The 17,540-nt window shown below is 40.7% G+C and overlaps 1 protein-coding gene across 1 annotated transcript in view; it reads left to right on the forward strand.

The window, feature by feature from the left end:
• slc24a3 (solute carrier family 24 member 3) overlaps positions 1 to 17,540 on the forward strand; it is a 131,797-nt gene that overhangs the window by 99,891 nt on the left and 14,366 nt on the right. Inside the window, exons 6-11 of the mRNA XM_088351433.1 lie at positions 1,457 to 1,560; positions 10,200 to 10,274; positions 12,659 to 12,684; positions 12,781 to 12,834; positions 12,911 to 13,038; positions 14,973 to 15,133. Coding sequence (XP_088207559.1) covers positions 1,457 to 1,560; positions 10,200 to 10,274; positions 12,659 to 12,684; positions 12,781 to 12,834; positions 12,911 to 13,038; positions 14,973 to 15,133 — 548 coding nt within the window. The remainder of the gene's footprint in view (positions 1 to 1,456; positions 1,561 to 10,199; positions 10,275 to 12,658; positions 12,685 to 12,780; positions 12,835 to 12,910; positions 13,039 to 14,972; positions 15,134 to 17,540) is intronic.

Genomic DNA, 17,540 nt, shown 5'->3' on the forward strand with positions numbered 1-17,540 from the left:
AAATAGATGGATTGTTGAGTAGGTAAATGGTAGATTGATTGGTACGCATGTGGTTTGGTAGGTTTGGATGCATGGATGGATGGGTAGGTAAATAAATAGATGGGTACATAGTTGGATGGGTACATAGATGGATGGGTAGGTAGGTAGCTGGATAGACAAGGAGGTGGATAGATGATTAGATGCTAAAGGAGATGGGTAGGTAGATAGATTGATTGATAGTTAGATGGTAGAAGGTTATGTATGTATGTGGGTTGATAGGCTTGGATGGGTGGATAGATGGGTTGGTGGGAGGGTGGATGGATGGATAGGTAGATAGCGAGATGGGTAAATAGATAGATGTGCAGGTAAGTAGATGGATAGACAAGGAGGTGGATGATAAATAGATGGGAACAAAGATGGGTAGGTATGTATCTAAGTAGAATAGAATAGAATAGAACAGAATAGAATAGAATAGAATAGAATAGACCTTTATTGTCATTGTTACAAAATGGGTTGAACATATTGTGAGAACGAAATTGGACGTGGCACTCCAGTTTCACATTTAACAGTGAGGATAAAAGAAAACAAAGAAGATAAAGGAACAAAGAAGATAAGGTTATAATTTACACAATATAAAGGAACAGAGAAGATAAAGGTTCTAATTAAGTATGTAGGTAGGAAAGTAGGTAGGTGGATAGGTAGATGGGTATGTAGATGGTAGATGGGTAAGTATGTAGGTGGGTTTGTAGGTTTGGATGCATGGATGGATGGGTGAATAGATAGATGTGTAGGAGGTAGATGGATAGACAAGGAGGTTGATAGATGATTAGAGTGGAAAGGAGATGGATAGGTAGGTAGGTAGGTGGTTGGGTGGGTGGATGGGTGGTTTGGTGGATAGGTAGGTAGGTAGGTAGATAGATTGGAAGGTGGATAGCTAGATTGGTATTCTGGAATTTCAAAAGCCTTGTCAGGTTGGGTATGTAAATGACTATGTAGATTGGTGGATATGACGGGTAGGTAAGAGGTAGTTAGGTAGGTAATCTCAATCTGTATATTATAGTTGCAACTATAGACATAACATTCAAAGAAGCAAGGCAATTGATTTACCATATCTATGATCTATGAAATAAAAACAATAAGATCATCTCTTTTGTATAAGCTTCAGGTTGATCCCTCAGAAACAGAATGTAGTCTATGAATGCATGTTTGATGTCAAATAGTTATAGCATATACATACCAGCTCAGTAGCCTAGATGGTAGGGCGCCCGCTTTGAGACTGGGAGGTCGGTGGTTCGCGCCCCGGCCGAGTCATTCCTAAGACTTAAAAGACTTAAAAGTGGTCGGCGGCGCCCTCTGTTGGCTGCGGCTGCATCGGCTCGCTACAACGGGTCAGGTGCAATCGACATTTTGTTCTGTGTACATTGTTACACAGAATGACAATACAAGGAAATTATTATTATTATTATCTGCTTTGCAGGAGTGTTTATTACTAAAGGTGATGTTGGAGTCGGCACCATTGTGGGATCAGCTGTATTCAATATCCTCTGCATTATTGGCGTATGTGGAATATTCGCTATTCAGGTAGGTACATAGTTATGACTAGTCATTAAATCATTTGATTAATGCATATGCGATATTTAGGTTGACTTTTTATACGACATTTAGGAAAAACACGTTTTATTTTTAGCATGGCTGGTATCAGTGTCTCCATGTTGCATTGACTCTTACCTCACGACTCTCACAAAACGTCCGGGTTAATTTAAATTCAATTCTGGTCGAACAATGACACCAATAGTAAAAATAATTTCTTAGTGACAGGCCTGAAAAACACAAATACAGGGTCCGTATAAGACGCCATTTTCTTCCTCTCTGTTCTTTGCAAAAATTGTTTTTGTGTATCTGCATTTGAACAGGTGAATACTTGGAAATTTTTTGAGCTCTTCCTGTAATGTGTTCCAAAGTTTAACTCCATATACAGACACACACATACTTTTCCTGGTAGTTCTCACCGGTTGGATTTTAAAGTTACTACATTCCCTCGAGTTGTAGCTTCCTTCTTTTTGTGTGAATAATTTTGTATGTTCTCTGGCAGTATATCTTTGTTTACCTTGAATAGTACTGTATTTTGCGCACTATAAGGCGCACCGGGTTATAGGGCTCACCCCCAAAAAAAAGTTTTTGGTCCTATATTTTCCATACATAAGGCGCACCGGATGATAAGGCGCTACAATGGGAACGTCGACAAAACAGTCAGATAGTTTAGTCAAATTTATTACCCCCTTAACATTCCGAAAGCTTGCAAAGAAGCAAATACGTGTTTCAGACATGTACGGAAACAGTGTCTGTACGATGTCACCGATCACTCAAATGCATCGTTCCAAATATCATTCGGAAGGTTAAAGTCTTGGGATTCAAGAAATGCCAAACATTTCTTAGTTTCCATTTTATTTTTTTGCTGGCAACTGTGTGGACAGCAAAGTAAGAATTTTATTGTGCAGGGAAACGGGGTTCTTTACTGTGCATATGACAATAAACACTTTGAATTGAATTTAGTTTAAAAATAGACTCATCACAGAAACATCAAGATCGTTCTAAAGCAAAATACAGGGAAAATATAAAGCCGCATAGCTCACCTAAGTTCTGTTGCAGCCATCACGTTCAATAATGATACGTCACCATGGTCTTCTTACAACCGTGAGTATAGTAAATTCAGGAGAGTAAAATATTTACAAATACAGAATAGTAAAAAATGTTTTCTCTATGCCGTAGTGCAACCCAACTTGTGATTCACATTCATCTTTTTCGGCCAATTGCAGGCTTTGTTTTGCCCCTTTAGCCTATGCGAGCCTGTAAAGGATAAAAAGGATCCGCCCCCTTTACCTCCGAATAACTTTAGCCAATAGTGACTGATTCAAATGATGATTGACACATTGGTTAGGAAATGAAACGCCCGTATATAAATCCCAGCATACACCGTGGACTACTTCGCCTTCGGGGGAAAATCTATTAGGCAAGACTTTGCGACTTAATATTGATCCATATATAAGGCGCACTGTATTATAAGGCGCATGGACAGCTTTTGAAAAAAATAAAGGCTTTTAGGTGTGCCTTATAGTGCGGAAAATACTGTAGTTGGGAAGTGGAGAAGTCCACTAGATCAAATAGTTTTAATAATTTGGACAGCAGAAATTGGATATTGGTATGATCACAGTATCCTGCCTTATGTATAATTCTTAATGCCCGTTTTAGGAGTACAAACAAGGGATAGAGTAAACTTTTGTAATTATTGCCCCAAACGTCTGCACAGTACGTTGAGTATGGCAATATAATAAGTAAAGCGCATTTTAACATGAAAATAATTTGGCTTTATTCATACATTTCAAAGTACATATCGGCCGTATTTTTGTCTTCGGTGAGGTGAAAAAGCAAAACCTTCCCTCAACAGATACATAAATTTCTTTTGAAGCCTCTTTTGAGAATTACATAACATGGATGACTACGGCTGTCCGCATAAACAACGCAAAACACAGTTGTGTATTTTGCATAAAGCAAAAATAGATACAGAGAGACACTACAAAGAGAAGGTTTAATGTTTCAAGTTATGTATTGTATCTATATATTTATTTATTAAGCAATAATTCAGTACAGGTTTTCAAGAGATCAGGCGAGATTAGCACATCAATGGCATTTTATCTTTCTTTTTTTGTTTTGTTTACCTTTAACAATGTCACTAAATTGTATTTGGGGAGAGTATATACACTGCTTATAACCATCCAACGGGTGTCCGGTTCATACATTTGCTTAAGTCTATCTACCCTGGTCATATCCCTCAAAAGGGCTGACCAACAGCAGGACCAACACATACACAAAAACAAAGAAAAGAAAAAGAGGAAAGTAGCGAAAAACAAAAAAAAAGTAGCAAGGCAAAGGAAGGGGGACGGAAGACTGAAAGGTCTTGCAAACCCTAGTTATAGGGTCACTAAATGTGAGAGGATGTGGAAGTAAAGCGACTGAGTGGAAGAAAGAGGAGATAGGAAGGATGATGACTCAAAGTAAGGTTGATGTGTTAGCCTTGAGTGAACCAAAGAAGAAAGGAAAGGGAGAATGTGCTTAAGTAAGATAAAATATTAAGCTTTCTTTAGCGTTTCAAATTGTCCCTGTCTGGTTTAATAACATGTTTATAACTTCTTTTAGTTTCTCAAACCTGCATATTGGTAAAGAGTTATTCTATACTTAACACATCATGTCTTAATTTAATGACCGGTAAAATTAATTCCTTCATTTTTATCTACCAAGTGAGTTGAAACATAGCCGTACATAGCTTCCATTATCAGACCCCGATTTATGTGAGTACTGACGTCATTAACGTTGTGAAAGACAGAAACAGAAAACAGAAAGTATTTCAAGTACTATAAATGCTCTTTTATGTACATACACATTTAAACATACACTCACAGGTGAAGAAGTAAAGAGACTGCTTAAAATATCAGAATGCGCTACGACAATCATTGTTTCTAGAATCATAAAAATAGTGTGATAATGAGATGAGCTCCAATGACTTTTCGTATGTCATCTGTACCGCTGGTGGTCGCCTGAATAATCATTGCATTATTATATGCCGTAAGTTTATAAAGAGCCCAACGGTTTTACACGAATAAACACAGTAGCTTTTATCTCATCTCATTAGCTGCACCGCTTGTCCTCAGTAGGGTCGCGGGGGTGCTGGAGCCCATCCCAGCAATCATCGGGCAGTGGGTAGGGGACACCCCGAACTGGTTGCCAGCCAATCGCAGGGCACACAGGGACAGACAACTCGCTCGCTCATTCACACCTAGGGACAATTTGGACCGGCCAATCCACCTGAAATGCATGTCTTTCGAATGTGGGAGGAAACCGGAGTGCCTGGAGAAAACCCACGCAAGCACAGGGAGAACATACAAACTCCGCACAGTAAGTCCGGTAGCTGGATTTGAACCCACACAGGAGGTTCCCAAGACCTTAGAACTGTGCAGCACACCCGCTAACCACTGCGCCGCCAGTAGCTTTTATTGTCGTCTCAATTTCATGTTCCTTATAATCTGGTGCGCCTTATGTATGAAAAATATATGACATATACGTTAGAAGTATAGGAAAATACAGTCACTAGAGAGCATATTAACATGTCTCTGGATTAATAATAACCAACCAGAAGATCGTATGCATTTGAAATCTTTGAGCCTTGAGAAGGAAGAAAATCTGTTTTGCAGCATTGTATCAACAATTCAATATATAGAACTCAAGGTGGTCCTCAAGGACCGCATAATGTCCGAGAAGGAGAAAACTGATGAGTGGTGACTTGAAGAGCAAGGGGGCACTAGCCTCGGGGATTACTACACAGAAATGTAGTCTCAACAAATTCTATAAACCATAAACTTGAAATCTCCTTTCTCCGTTTATTTGAAAAATCAATTAACCTTGAGAGCATTTCTCGGTCCCCTCTGTCCTCATCTCTTTGAGTATCCGTGTTTTGCACCAAACAGGGACGTTTCATCTTCATAATTACACTGTAAAAGGTGAGTAGTTTTCAAGGTCAATGAGAAAATCATTTACAATTTCATAAAAAAGACAAACTGAAGATAATGCTCAAACGGATCTCTGAGGAGAAAAAAAACAAGAGTGTCCATTCCACTCTGCTCATTTGTAAAGCAATCAAGCCCACTTTGAGGCATCACATTCATCTTCTGAATTGCTCCCCGAAGACAGTTCAAGATCAGGGCAAAGACTTTTAAAACGAGTCCAAAAAGTCATTCCCAAATTTCCAAAAGGATGAAAAAAGAAGCCTTCCTCCGTCCTCCCAAAAATGATCAAGGAGGTCAATGTCCTCAAGGAGAAATAGTCTGGGGAAAGTAAATCTATGTGAGGTACCAGAAACGGAGACAGGACCCACTCGCGTTCGTTTTACTCAGCTTTATTTAGAAGGAGAAAAAGGCTTGCACCCAAACATACCGTACTTTGACATTTTAATAGTTTAATACCTCCTGCATCCGTTCAATATGGTTAGTGTAAAGTTTAAAGAAGAGGCGAGACATTTTGAAATGAAAGTGGAAAAAGAAAGCCTGATGCGGTTGAGAAAATGGTTGGATCGCTATTTATGCCACTTTCTACCACGGAGGAGAAGTTGCCTAACTATTGAAGCTCATCTTCCAAAAGTGATCGTCGGTCATAGCTAGCAGAACGTTCGGAACGCGGAAGTGGCACTTCCGTGGCAAGCGAAGGCAGTATCAAGAGCGGCGGAAGAACAGATCGATGGCCGGGACGGTGGAGCAGAAACGTAAACGAGTTCAGAAAAGCGGTCGGCGCCGGGGGAATCAGGACAGGATAGAGTCAGGGTCGAAAGGGCTTGCCTAGCGTGGGCTGAGGTTCGCAGACGGACTGACAACGGGTGACAGGAAAACAGGGGTTTAAAAAGAGATAGGCAGCCAATCAGCGCCAAAGAAGAAGACTCATGTGCCTCACATCAGTAATCATGACAATCTAATCTGCAAAAAGTGTCTTTTTGTTTTCTCATTTGGCAAATAACTTTGAATTGTTACTTCTTGAACTAATGCAAATAGGGAAAAAATATTCTCAGCTCCATTCCGTGTTATAAACCAGAAAATCCTGCTTGTCCCTCTATTCCCCTTTAATCCCGCGAGCAGCGGAGAAACATCCCTGGAAGAATGTTTTTCCGATTTAGATGACTTATTATGCAAGAGCAACGCAGAGTTCTGCTGATCTTGTTAGCAATGTACCGTCAGTGCTTTGAGAGCGTGTTACTCAACTGGACTCATCCGTTACATGAAAATATGTTTATTTTGTATCAGTCAGCATATGATATTATACTACTATACAGTGGTATCTCTTCCTACGAGCTTAATTCGTTCCGAGATATTGCTCGTAGCTCGAATTGCTTGTGTAACAAGCGAATTTTCCCAATATGAAATCATTAAAAGCTAATTGGTCTGTTCCTGTCCTCCCAAAAAGTGAACCCTAAGTAACTATAATTCTTTCTGATCACTCAAAGCACATTCAAATAGTGATTAAACATTAGAAAATACAGTAATAAGATAAATAGAGGCTATAAACCAGTGGTTTTCCAAAGTGGGCAGTACTGCCCCCCTGGGGGCGGTGAGGAAGAAGGGGGCAGTAGGGGGGCAGCAGTCCGAAGTGGTCTATCTATCTATCTATCTATCTATCTATCTATCTATCTATCTATCTACCCTTGAGAGGGGTTACCGACAGCAAGACAAACGCATACAAAAACAAAGATAATTAACAAAAGGGAAAAAGTAACAAAAAACACACACAAAAATTTGGGGACCATGACCAACCCAAATGCCCAAACACCCAAACAAGTTAAGCACCTCGGCACCCAAGTTGGTCTCGCTTTCGTCCGTCCAGATGAAACGGGACACAAGAAAGCGGCCGTGTCACTCGGGTCAGGGTGACACGACACACTCTTCTGTTCAACAGCAGCTTTTACTGGTTTACCCCTGCCGCGTCATACAGGTGCCCATCCCTTAGAACACATCTAAACCTCCCACTATCCTTTCACAACATCTCTCTACTCATTCCTATCACCAACAAGATCTCTAGCTTCCACTATATTTAGCAACCTTCCTTTTAGTCATCATCCTTCCGATCTCTTTCTTCCACTCAGTCGCTTTACTTCCACATCCTCTCATATTTAGTGACCCTATAACTAGGCTTTGCGGGACTTTTCGGTCTCCCGCCCCCTTTTCTTTGCCTTGCTGTCTTTAAGGGATTAGAGATAGAGAGGAGAGGATCCCCAGTCCCCTTGCTCCCTCCACTTTAGTCGTCTCTTACGACACGCAGCAGACCACGGTGGGAGAATTCTCACACCTCCCCAGAGGGAGAGGGCCCCTCACCACAGGAAAAGTCCAAAGTGTTAGACTACACAAATCAAGGAGTACTGTTATCACAGGAATAAATAAAATCAAGGCACATGCCCTCAATTCCCGACTGTTTTGACAACTGTGCACTGATAATGATGAAGAGTTTGAAAGTCTAGTGTTGCACACAGAAGTTAGATGGCTGTCAAAGGAAAACTGCCTGAGACGTTTCTATTCACAGTTGTTGAAGTCTTCCAAGACTCCAATTCTGTTCTGTGTGATGAACTACGAATTCTCGGGGGAGCCAAGGTGGAGCCAATCTGTAAAGGTTGGGAACCATTGCTGTAAACTAAATAAAATGTGAGTTTGTTATGAGAACTTAAGCATGGAGAGAGTTGGCTTAAGAATTGGGAGGTTTGCAAGGAAGAGTGACTAAAATAACACCTATCAACTTATGCATCTTTCCCATATTTTCTATGTTTTATTTCATCTTTTCAAATTGTGTACGCTGGATAACAATCCCTAAACTGGATTTTTTTTTTTTTTAATAAAGATCGATCTAGTCTTGCGGATGATTTCGGATCATCTCAGTCACTGGTAGCAGACGACAATGTCATTGTAGATTGCTAATATTGTTTTGGTATTCTACATAGTCTGTCTTGCTGTGAGTAAATAGGTGCCACGTTATGTTTGTAAGGTTTCAAGTCATGTTTATTAGTGACGCCCTTAATCACAAAGAGTCTCAAAGGGCTGCACGGACCACAGACTATTGCATACTACAGACTTTTATGACAACATCCCCTGATCTGAAACTAGCATGAGGGCAAGGTAAAACTCGAAAACCTCAACATGAATGAAATAAAGAAACCTTGAGAAATGACCGCGCATGAGGTAATCCCCCTTCCAGGATGACTAGGCTGAAGTGGATGTTGCAATAACAAACAATACACAGATATTGTCAGCATAAAATATAGGTCATTCATAAACTATAGAATGTAAGTGTGTTTTAAGCCTAGACTTGGACAAGTTCCCTGAGGTTACAGTTCGAATCTCAGAGGCCAGAGCATTCCACTGCACCAGGTCCAAAATGGAGAACACTCTCGAACCTGCAGATTTCTTCTTGGCTCTTGGGATCATGAGTAGTCCAGCATTTTCAGAGAGAAGACTGGACAAGAACATAGGTGGACATTAAATCTTAGAAATATGAGGGACCAAGTCTGTGCATGATTTTGTACAATACCAACAGAACCTTTAAATCACATTTTAAGCTAACAGGGAGCCAATGCAGGTTAGCTAAAACCGCAGTAATGTGATCAAACTTTTTTGTTTTAGTTAAAGGCCTGGCTGCAGAATTTTGTTTATCGCTTAATAAGGGGAATTGCAACCCATAATACGGGAAGCAATTGGCTGAAAATGGCAGGTATGATATCGAGAAACCATTGATGATATGTAACCTTTCACTGTACAGTACACTTAAAGTTACTGAAACTTTAAATGAACTCCAGTATTCTTATTTTTTTGCCTGCACAAACTGGAGCAAGCTGATACTGGTGGGCGGTCACGAGCAGTGAGTGGTCTCAAGCGGTCTCTAGTGGTAGACTCTGGGACTGGTTGTGAACTGGATTTTCCTTCGTATAAGATTATCGTTGTAAATAAAACTCGTATATCGAAATTCTTGTGTTTAGAAGTGTTCATAATGAAGTTGTATACTATTTTATAAGCTGTTTTATTCCACTTATACTCAAAAATACTTCTCCTTCTTTGTGTCACCTCAGCCTTGAGTACATTTCTTTAGAAAGGTGTCGAAACCTCATTTCCTTTGGAATGTGTCTTTGTAATTCTGTTTGTGTAGAGAACAATGACTTAATCACCTCGCTTGACTTAATCACCTCGCCTGGGGGCAAGGGTGATCACCCTCCTCCCAATGTTTCGAAGGACGATTGGGATATTTGCATCAAGGATGGCGCGGACCAATCAGCCAGAGGCTTGGTCATGGGGCTCATTTGATCGCCATGTGTCATAAAAGCACACGATTGTAATTAGCGAGGAAGAAAGATGTATTCAACTATTGGATTCGGCTAATAAATTTAATTAAATAAATAAATTAAATTAATATGTGGACTCTACTCGGCTCAATAACTTCTCCGACTTCTGAATACACTCCAACTGTAAGGAATTAGGAGTCGGATTTCAGTTTGATACATTTTAAAACCTTACAATATAAAGAGGTACCACAGTATAGCCAAGTGATAGGATAGCATTTAAGCGGAAATGTATCCAGTAGTTCTTTATTCTACCCTGTAGTAAGACGCAATATTTTGACTGATTTTTCTGGTGTTGTTTTCACAGACCATCCATCTTTCCTGCTGGCCTCTCCTCAGAGACTCCACATACTACACTCTTTCTATCTCTGCACTCATCGTGGTAATTTACTGCTTCAAAAGACACACTTAAATGCATATTTCAAAGGGATACAACAACTAGGAAACATGTTTTTTTTTATATATATACGTGACTGTCAGAGAAGTCCAGTATCCATGTTACCTTTTATGATAATGAGGGTATTAGCATACGAGTCCCACATTCAAGAGAGCCATCTTGGTGAGATAATCAGTCTGATTTGCATTTACACCATCCTCCTCCTACATACCAAGCAGGCATGTTGGTTTGCTTGCAGAGTCTAAATTGGCCATTGGTGTACATTAGTGTGAAAAGGTTGCTGTTGTGTACAAAGTGTCCTGTAAAAAAAGCCTTTTATCCGGAGGTAGATCGGATGGGTTCTATCTGTAAAGATGCATAGTTGGTTGGATGAAATAAGCAGTAACGATATGTTCTTAGGAATAGACAAACAGGCCGGAGAAAGCCGAAACCAGAGGCAAAGGTCTGTGTCAACAGTAGACTGGTATGGTACTGGACATGAAATTAACAATGATTGTTATTCTTACTCTGGCACTGGAAAGACTGAATATTGGAATGGTATAAGGTCGTAGTGACATCCTGTAGAGTTGTATAAGAATCTAGTCCCAACATCTCAATGGGAGAGTCCCTAAACCAGGGATGGGCAAACTTTCTGTGTCATGGACCACATTGGGTTAATAAAATCGAAGAATCAAGTCATGTTTATTTGTATAGCCCTTAATCACAGGGAGTCTCAAAGGGCTGCACAGACCACAGACTATTGCAAACCGCAGACTATTATTACCCATTCCCCTGATCTAAAACCTACATGAGGGCAAGGAAACAATAACTAATATACAGGTATTGTCAACATGAAATATAGGTCATTCATAAGCTATAGAATAGAAGTTTGTTTTAAGCCTAGATTTAAAGACTTCCACTGAGGTTGCAGATCAATTCTCAGGGTGAAGAGCGTTCAAATGAAGAACAATCTCAAACCTGCCGATCTCTTCTTGGCTCTTGGGATCACTAGTAGACCAGCATTTTCAGAGCGAAGGCTCCGGACCGGAACATAGGTGGAAATCAAATCTGAAAGATTTGAGGGAGCAAGTCCATGCATTATTTTGTATAATACCAACAGAACCTTAAAATCACATCCTAAGCTAACAGAGAGCCAATGCAGTTAAGCTAAAATGAGGGTAATGTGATCAAACTTTCTTGTCTTGGTTAAAAGCCTCGCTGCAGCATTTTGTACCAGCTGCAGGGTCTCGATTTTGGACTTCGGGAGACCGAAGAGTAGTACATTACAGTAATTGAGACTGGAGGTAACAAAAGCATTAATTACCATCTCCGCATCGGACTGGGAAAGCCTAGGGCGAATTTTAGCAATGTTAAGAAGATGGAAGAAAGCTGTTCTAGTAATATTCTTCACGTGTGTTTGAAAGGACAGATCGGGGTCAAATGTGACACCTACGTTTTTGACAGAGTAACTCTGGGTGATATTACATTCATCAATATTCAGAGCAGTTTTTTGGAACATTTCGGTCTTTTCAGGGTTGAGGCGCAAGAAGTTAAGTGACATCCAACGTTTTAGTGAGGCGGGCCTCCAAATTTCTTTAGTTAAGTGGGGAAGATTCCTCCATCGTAAGATATAGTTGAGTGTCATCTGCGTAGCAATGGAAACAGATATTATACTTGCGAATAATATCACCTAACAGAAGCATGTAAATGCTGAAACGAAGGGGGCCAAATACTGATCCCTGCGGAACACCACAGGTAACACTAAAAGGCTCAGATGTCATTTCACCATATTTAACACAATGCGTCTTATTTGAGAGGTAGGATCTGATCTGATCTCCTTCACTATGAATATTAGTAAGATTAAAGTTCTGATATTTTAAAGCTAATTACATTCAGTTTTGTCGGGCAATTGATTTATTATTTCTTTTAAGACCTGTTTTTGGCATTTACCCAACCATTAAAGGCGTTTTTTGTGCTTAAATTTTCTAAAACTGAATCACTTACTGGTGAATTAATCATTTGAGTGAGAAGGAGTCTGGTGACTTCATGTTCTAACAGGATGGGGCCTCAGGGTTAGACAGTTTCTGAACACAACACTGTAAGACAGATGGATTAATAGATAGATGGATAGATAGATTGGGCAGAATGATCACGATCTCATGTCCTGGCCACCCAAATCTCCAGATGTCACACTATGCAATTTGTTTTTGTGGGTATTTGTGAAATATTTTGTCTGAGCGCCCCCTATCTGAAGAAATGTGGATGAACTGAAAGCATGAATAACATAAGCTGTCGCAACCATAGTTTCTTAGAAAATCAATGTCAAAATATGCACAGTATTTCAATGACCTAACACAATTTTTCTTCCATTCCTTGTCTCGTTTTTGCAGTTCATATACGATGAAAAAGTGGTCTGGTGAGTGTTTTTTACTCTCAGGAAAATTATTCTGGACTACCAGTAACCATTTCTAATCAATATCAGCCAATCATTTTAATTTATTGTACTTTACAGGTGGGAAGCACTCACGCTGATTCTGATGTATTTCGTCTATATTCTTATTATGAAGTAAGTGAAATGGGTCTGATGTTATTTGGAATATTTACCATGGCTTGGTTTTATTAACTGTCGGATTGCCTTCTAGACTTAACTCTCATGTGGTCCGGTTTTTGGAGAGGAGAAAGAAAAACTCTACCAGTTTTAGAAATGGAGCCGCGAATAACGGCGAGCTTGATGACGGCTCCGATGCTACAGCTGTTTTGTTGAAAAAAGGTAAATGCTACTTTGTGGAATTTGTAGCTCTGGAGTCTGTCAGGTACCAGGAAAACAGGAAGCAGAACCCAATCGCGTAACGTTACTCACAGTTTATTGGGGAGAAGAGAAAAGGAGCGCACACTCGATCCGGAGAATGTTGGTCGCGGGGAGTAGATTGCTCGGAACGTGGAAGTCTGGGTGGGTCTAGACGGGAATTAAACTGGAAACCGATATTAAACAGGACAAAATAAACAGGAACAATACCAGACAGGAAATAATAACAGGAAACAGGACCGAGTCAGAACCCACGTCTTGCGGGGCAGAGGTTCGTTGACGGACTGACAAAGAGAGCACTGGGCTCAAATAGACGGAAAGTCAATCTGTCAACGGGTAGCTGGCAACCGTGACACGCAGTATCCAGTGTTCTCGTTTGCCCGTGTCCCTGCGTCCTAGACGCATTATTTTTGCTGGGGACGCATTGTGTCAAATCAACGTGCGTCCCCGGGACGCAATTTATGGGACACGAAATTGTCATTATCATTTTGACTGTTTAGACTTGACTGTCCCAGACCCTCAAGCTCGGGTTATTTGTACTCAACCTAGCCGTTATGATCTCAGGGTCCGCCAGTCCATCAGGCCTCCCAGTCGTCTTATTTGTCAGATGAATGACCAGTTTGTAGGTGACAACTCTGTGTCCGCAATATCTGCAAGTTCCTTGCAAATCCAGCTCCAGACTTCCTGTGCGGAGTTTGCATGTTCTCCCCGTGCTTGCGTGGGTTTCCTCCGGGCACTCCAGTTTCCTCCCACATTCCAAAAAACATGCATTTCAGGTGAATTGGCCGGTCCAAATTGTCCCTAGGTGTGAATGAGCGAATGAGTTGTCTGTCCCTGTGTGCCCTGCGATTGGCTGGCAACCAGTTCAGGGTGTCCCCTGCCCAGTGCCCGGAGATGGCTGGGATGGGCTCCAGCCCGCCCGCGACCCTAATGAGGATAAGCGGTACGGCTAATGAGATGAGATGAGATTTTTTAACAAATATTTACCGCACTCCAAACTTTTCGTCAGGCAGATCCGCCATTGTTGTTTTGGTCTCGCGGTTCGAGTTTTCGTCTGCACGCCGATCTCCAGTTCGAGTTGTGTAGTCCGTCTCTTTTTAGAGAACTGGCTTTTTCGGCTCAACTCATTCAAGAGAGCCGGCTCTCAAAGGGCTCACTTGCTTTGATGCATTATATTACGAATGATGATGTTGTATAAAGAAGTTAAGAAAAAAAGGAAGTATAAAAGGAGAAAATGAAAAAAGACAGGTTTGTGGTTATCCTTTTAACTAGTATATTACTGAACAATAATTTAATGCAGAAAATGAATTCATAATTTGAATAAGAAAATGTATTATTCTACTTAATTATGTTTGCATCTATTTTTTCCTTCTACAGTGAACGTCCAAGCGACTTCATTTTTGAACTTTTTTATAATAAACCTCATTCATGTCGAGCAACTCAGTGTCTCACAACAAAATGTTCATTAACAGGATATATGATATAAGGAAACACATGTACAATATAACATGTTAAACTACATAAATAAACATGTTTTTTGTATTTTGTAAGGGAAAATACGACAGTTTGTAAGGGCATGGAGCACACTCAATTTTGGGGAGCCATAGATCTCTGTTGGGACCCATAGATTTTTGAGCATGCGAGTCCCCGGGACCCATCACTTTTCACAGGTAAAACGAACACTGAGTATCCCGGGGGTCTACCGTACTCATCATAACTGATCACACCGAACTACGAGCACCGTGCAAAACGCTCTCCTAATCACATTCGTCAACCCAACCTCGGTTCTCCGACTTAATTAGAACCCTAATGCTATTCATACAAACATAATGTCGAGCGTACCCCGTCTATTACTCCCCGATCGAATCCATTTACGACATTTGCATGTGTGTGCGAAGCAAACCGCCACAGGAAGACGTCGGTGCTGATGGTGGACGAACTGCTCTCGGCGTACCCCCACCAGCTCTCCTTCTCCGAAGCGGGCATGAGAATCATGATCACCAGCCACTTCTCCCCGAGAACTCGCCTCACCATGGCCTCACGGATGCTCATCACTGAGGTAACTAAAAACAAAAACACACACTTGATTGAAGATTGTTCCTTAGTGTTTTGTTTTTTTTACCATTTTGATTGGCAAGCAATGTTAAATCAGTGTTGAAGGGGCATGTTGTTTTGATTCCTGCTTAATCAAGTCGTGTGCCAGGTACAGGGTTGGATAGGGTTACTTTAACTGGATTACTTTCAATGACTTTTGGATTACTCCAATACCAAATATGCTAATAAAAGACAAAAGAAACTAAATATGAATAAAATGATGACTCACAACACGTGGTAAGCTTTCTCTCCTGGCTTTGATCTCCGGCGAAACTAACATAAAATGCGACAGAAACAAAATGAAAATAAATCCAAACAGCTTGCCAACATCTTTTTTGCCGTTCCGTGTATTTTGTTACTCCCCAAGCCTGCACAAAATTTAGTAATTTTATTCATATTTAGTTTCTTTTGTCTTTCATTAGCATATTCGGTATTGGAGTAATCCAAATGTAATTGAAAGTAATCCAGTTAAAGTAACCCTACCCAACCCTGCTATCTATGTATCTATCTATCAGGGTTGGGTAGGGTTACTTTAACTGGATTGTTTTCAATTACTTTTGGAATACTCCAATACCAAATATGTTAATAAAAGACAAAATAAACTAAATATGAATAAAATGATGACTCTCAACACGTGGTAAGCTTTCTCTCCTGGCTTTGATCTCTTTGATCTCCGGCAAAACTAACATCAAATGCGACAGAAACAAAATGAAAATAAATCCAAACAGCTTGCCAACATCATTTTTTGCCGTTCTGTGTACTCCCCAAACCTGCACAAAATTTAGTAATTTTATTCATATTTAGTTTCTTTTGTCTTTTATTAGCATATTCGGTATTGGAGTAATCCAAAAGTAATTGAAAGTAATCAAGTTAAAGTAACCCTACCCAACCCTGGCGAGGTAAACATAGCAAAGAAATAATGATTATATATACTAGAAGGTTGATTAGCGCTTGTGCGGCACAGTTCTGTGGTCATGGGTTTAAATCCAGCTACCAACTTTCCTGTGCGGAGTTTGCATGTTCTCCCCGTGCTTGCATGGGTTTCCTCTGGGCACTCCGGTTTCCTCCCACATTCCAAAAACATGAGTGTCAGGTGAATTGGCCGGTCAAAATTGTCCCTAGGTGTGAATGAGCGAGCGAGTTGTCTGTCCCTGTGTGCCCTGCGACTGGCTGGCAACCAGTTCAGGGTGTCCCCTGCCCACTGCCAGGAGATGGCTGGGATGGGCTCCACACAATGAGATTTTTTTTTTAAAGGAATTAAAAATGAATAGAAAAAAAATGTTTGTGTTGCATTCAAATAATGTCCAATTATACCAAGTCAATCTGGTTGCCAACATTGTACTTCCACTAAAAAATGTGATTAAGTACAGTTCTGTATCTTACAACCGACTAAATAAGCCCCCCAAAATGTTAATATTATGCGACAAAATATATCAGGAAATAAAAAGAAATGGAAATCTTGTGAAAGAATTGTTGTAAAAACAAATGACGTTTATAGGCCGTACAACCTTTGCAATAATACATTAGTCAATTCATTTAAAAATGAAAATTTTTCGGCAAAACTCGGCAAAATGTAACGTGATGTCAAGTTTTGGACATGTTTGATAATGATTTAGTTGCCACACTAGGGATTGCTGTTGCTCACTGTTGTTTCAAGCGTTGCTCACCAACTTTGTGTGAACGCTCAGACCCCTGGAAAATTACAGGGAACATTGTTTGGGAATGTGGGAAACCGGAGTGCCACACGGGGAGGCTGTGGTAGCTGGACTTGAACCCTGAACTTCCACACTGTGGGGCTGCGCGCTAACCACCCAGCTGCCTTGCCGCCCATTTACTGTAACATACAAAACAAAAATATAACGGATTCACTTTCATGCTGTCATGATTACTGATCCGAGGTACCTGAGTCTGCTCCTTTGGTGCCAACTGCCTCGGATGCTGATTGGCTCCCTGTCCCTTTTTATACCCCCGTCTTCCTTTCACCGGTTGTCAGTCCGTCTGTGAACCTCAGCTTACGCTAGGCAAGCTTTTCGACCCTGACTCTCTCCTGTTCTGATTCTCGTCTGTTTCCCAGCCCCGACCCCTTTTTCTGATCTCGACCACGATTTTTCCTCCCCTGTCTATTGACTTGTTTATTCCGCTCTCGACACTGCCATCGCTCGCCACGGAATACCACTTCCGCGTCTGAGCAACCTGCTCCCCGCGACCAGCGATCTACGGATCGTGTGTACTATCCTTTCCCTTCTTCCCAATAAAACTAGAAATTGCCCCGCAAATAAATACAGATGAGCTCCAAAACAATTGAATAAAAGAACACACTTTTGCTACATGACAGAAAACAATATGACACAAAAACGATGCATCTACCATGT

This window comes from Urocampus carinirostris, chromosome 13 (assembly GCF_059441175.1).
Source record: "Urocampus carinirostris isolate Australia breed hairy pipefish chromosome 13, RoL_Ucar_1.0, whole genome shotgun sequence".
Taxonomy (NCBI): domain Eukaryota; kingdom Metazoa; phylum Chordata; class Actinopteri; order Syngnathiformes; family Syngnathidae; genus Urocampus; species Urocampus carinirostris.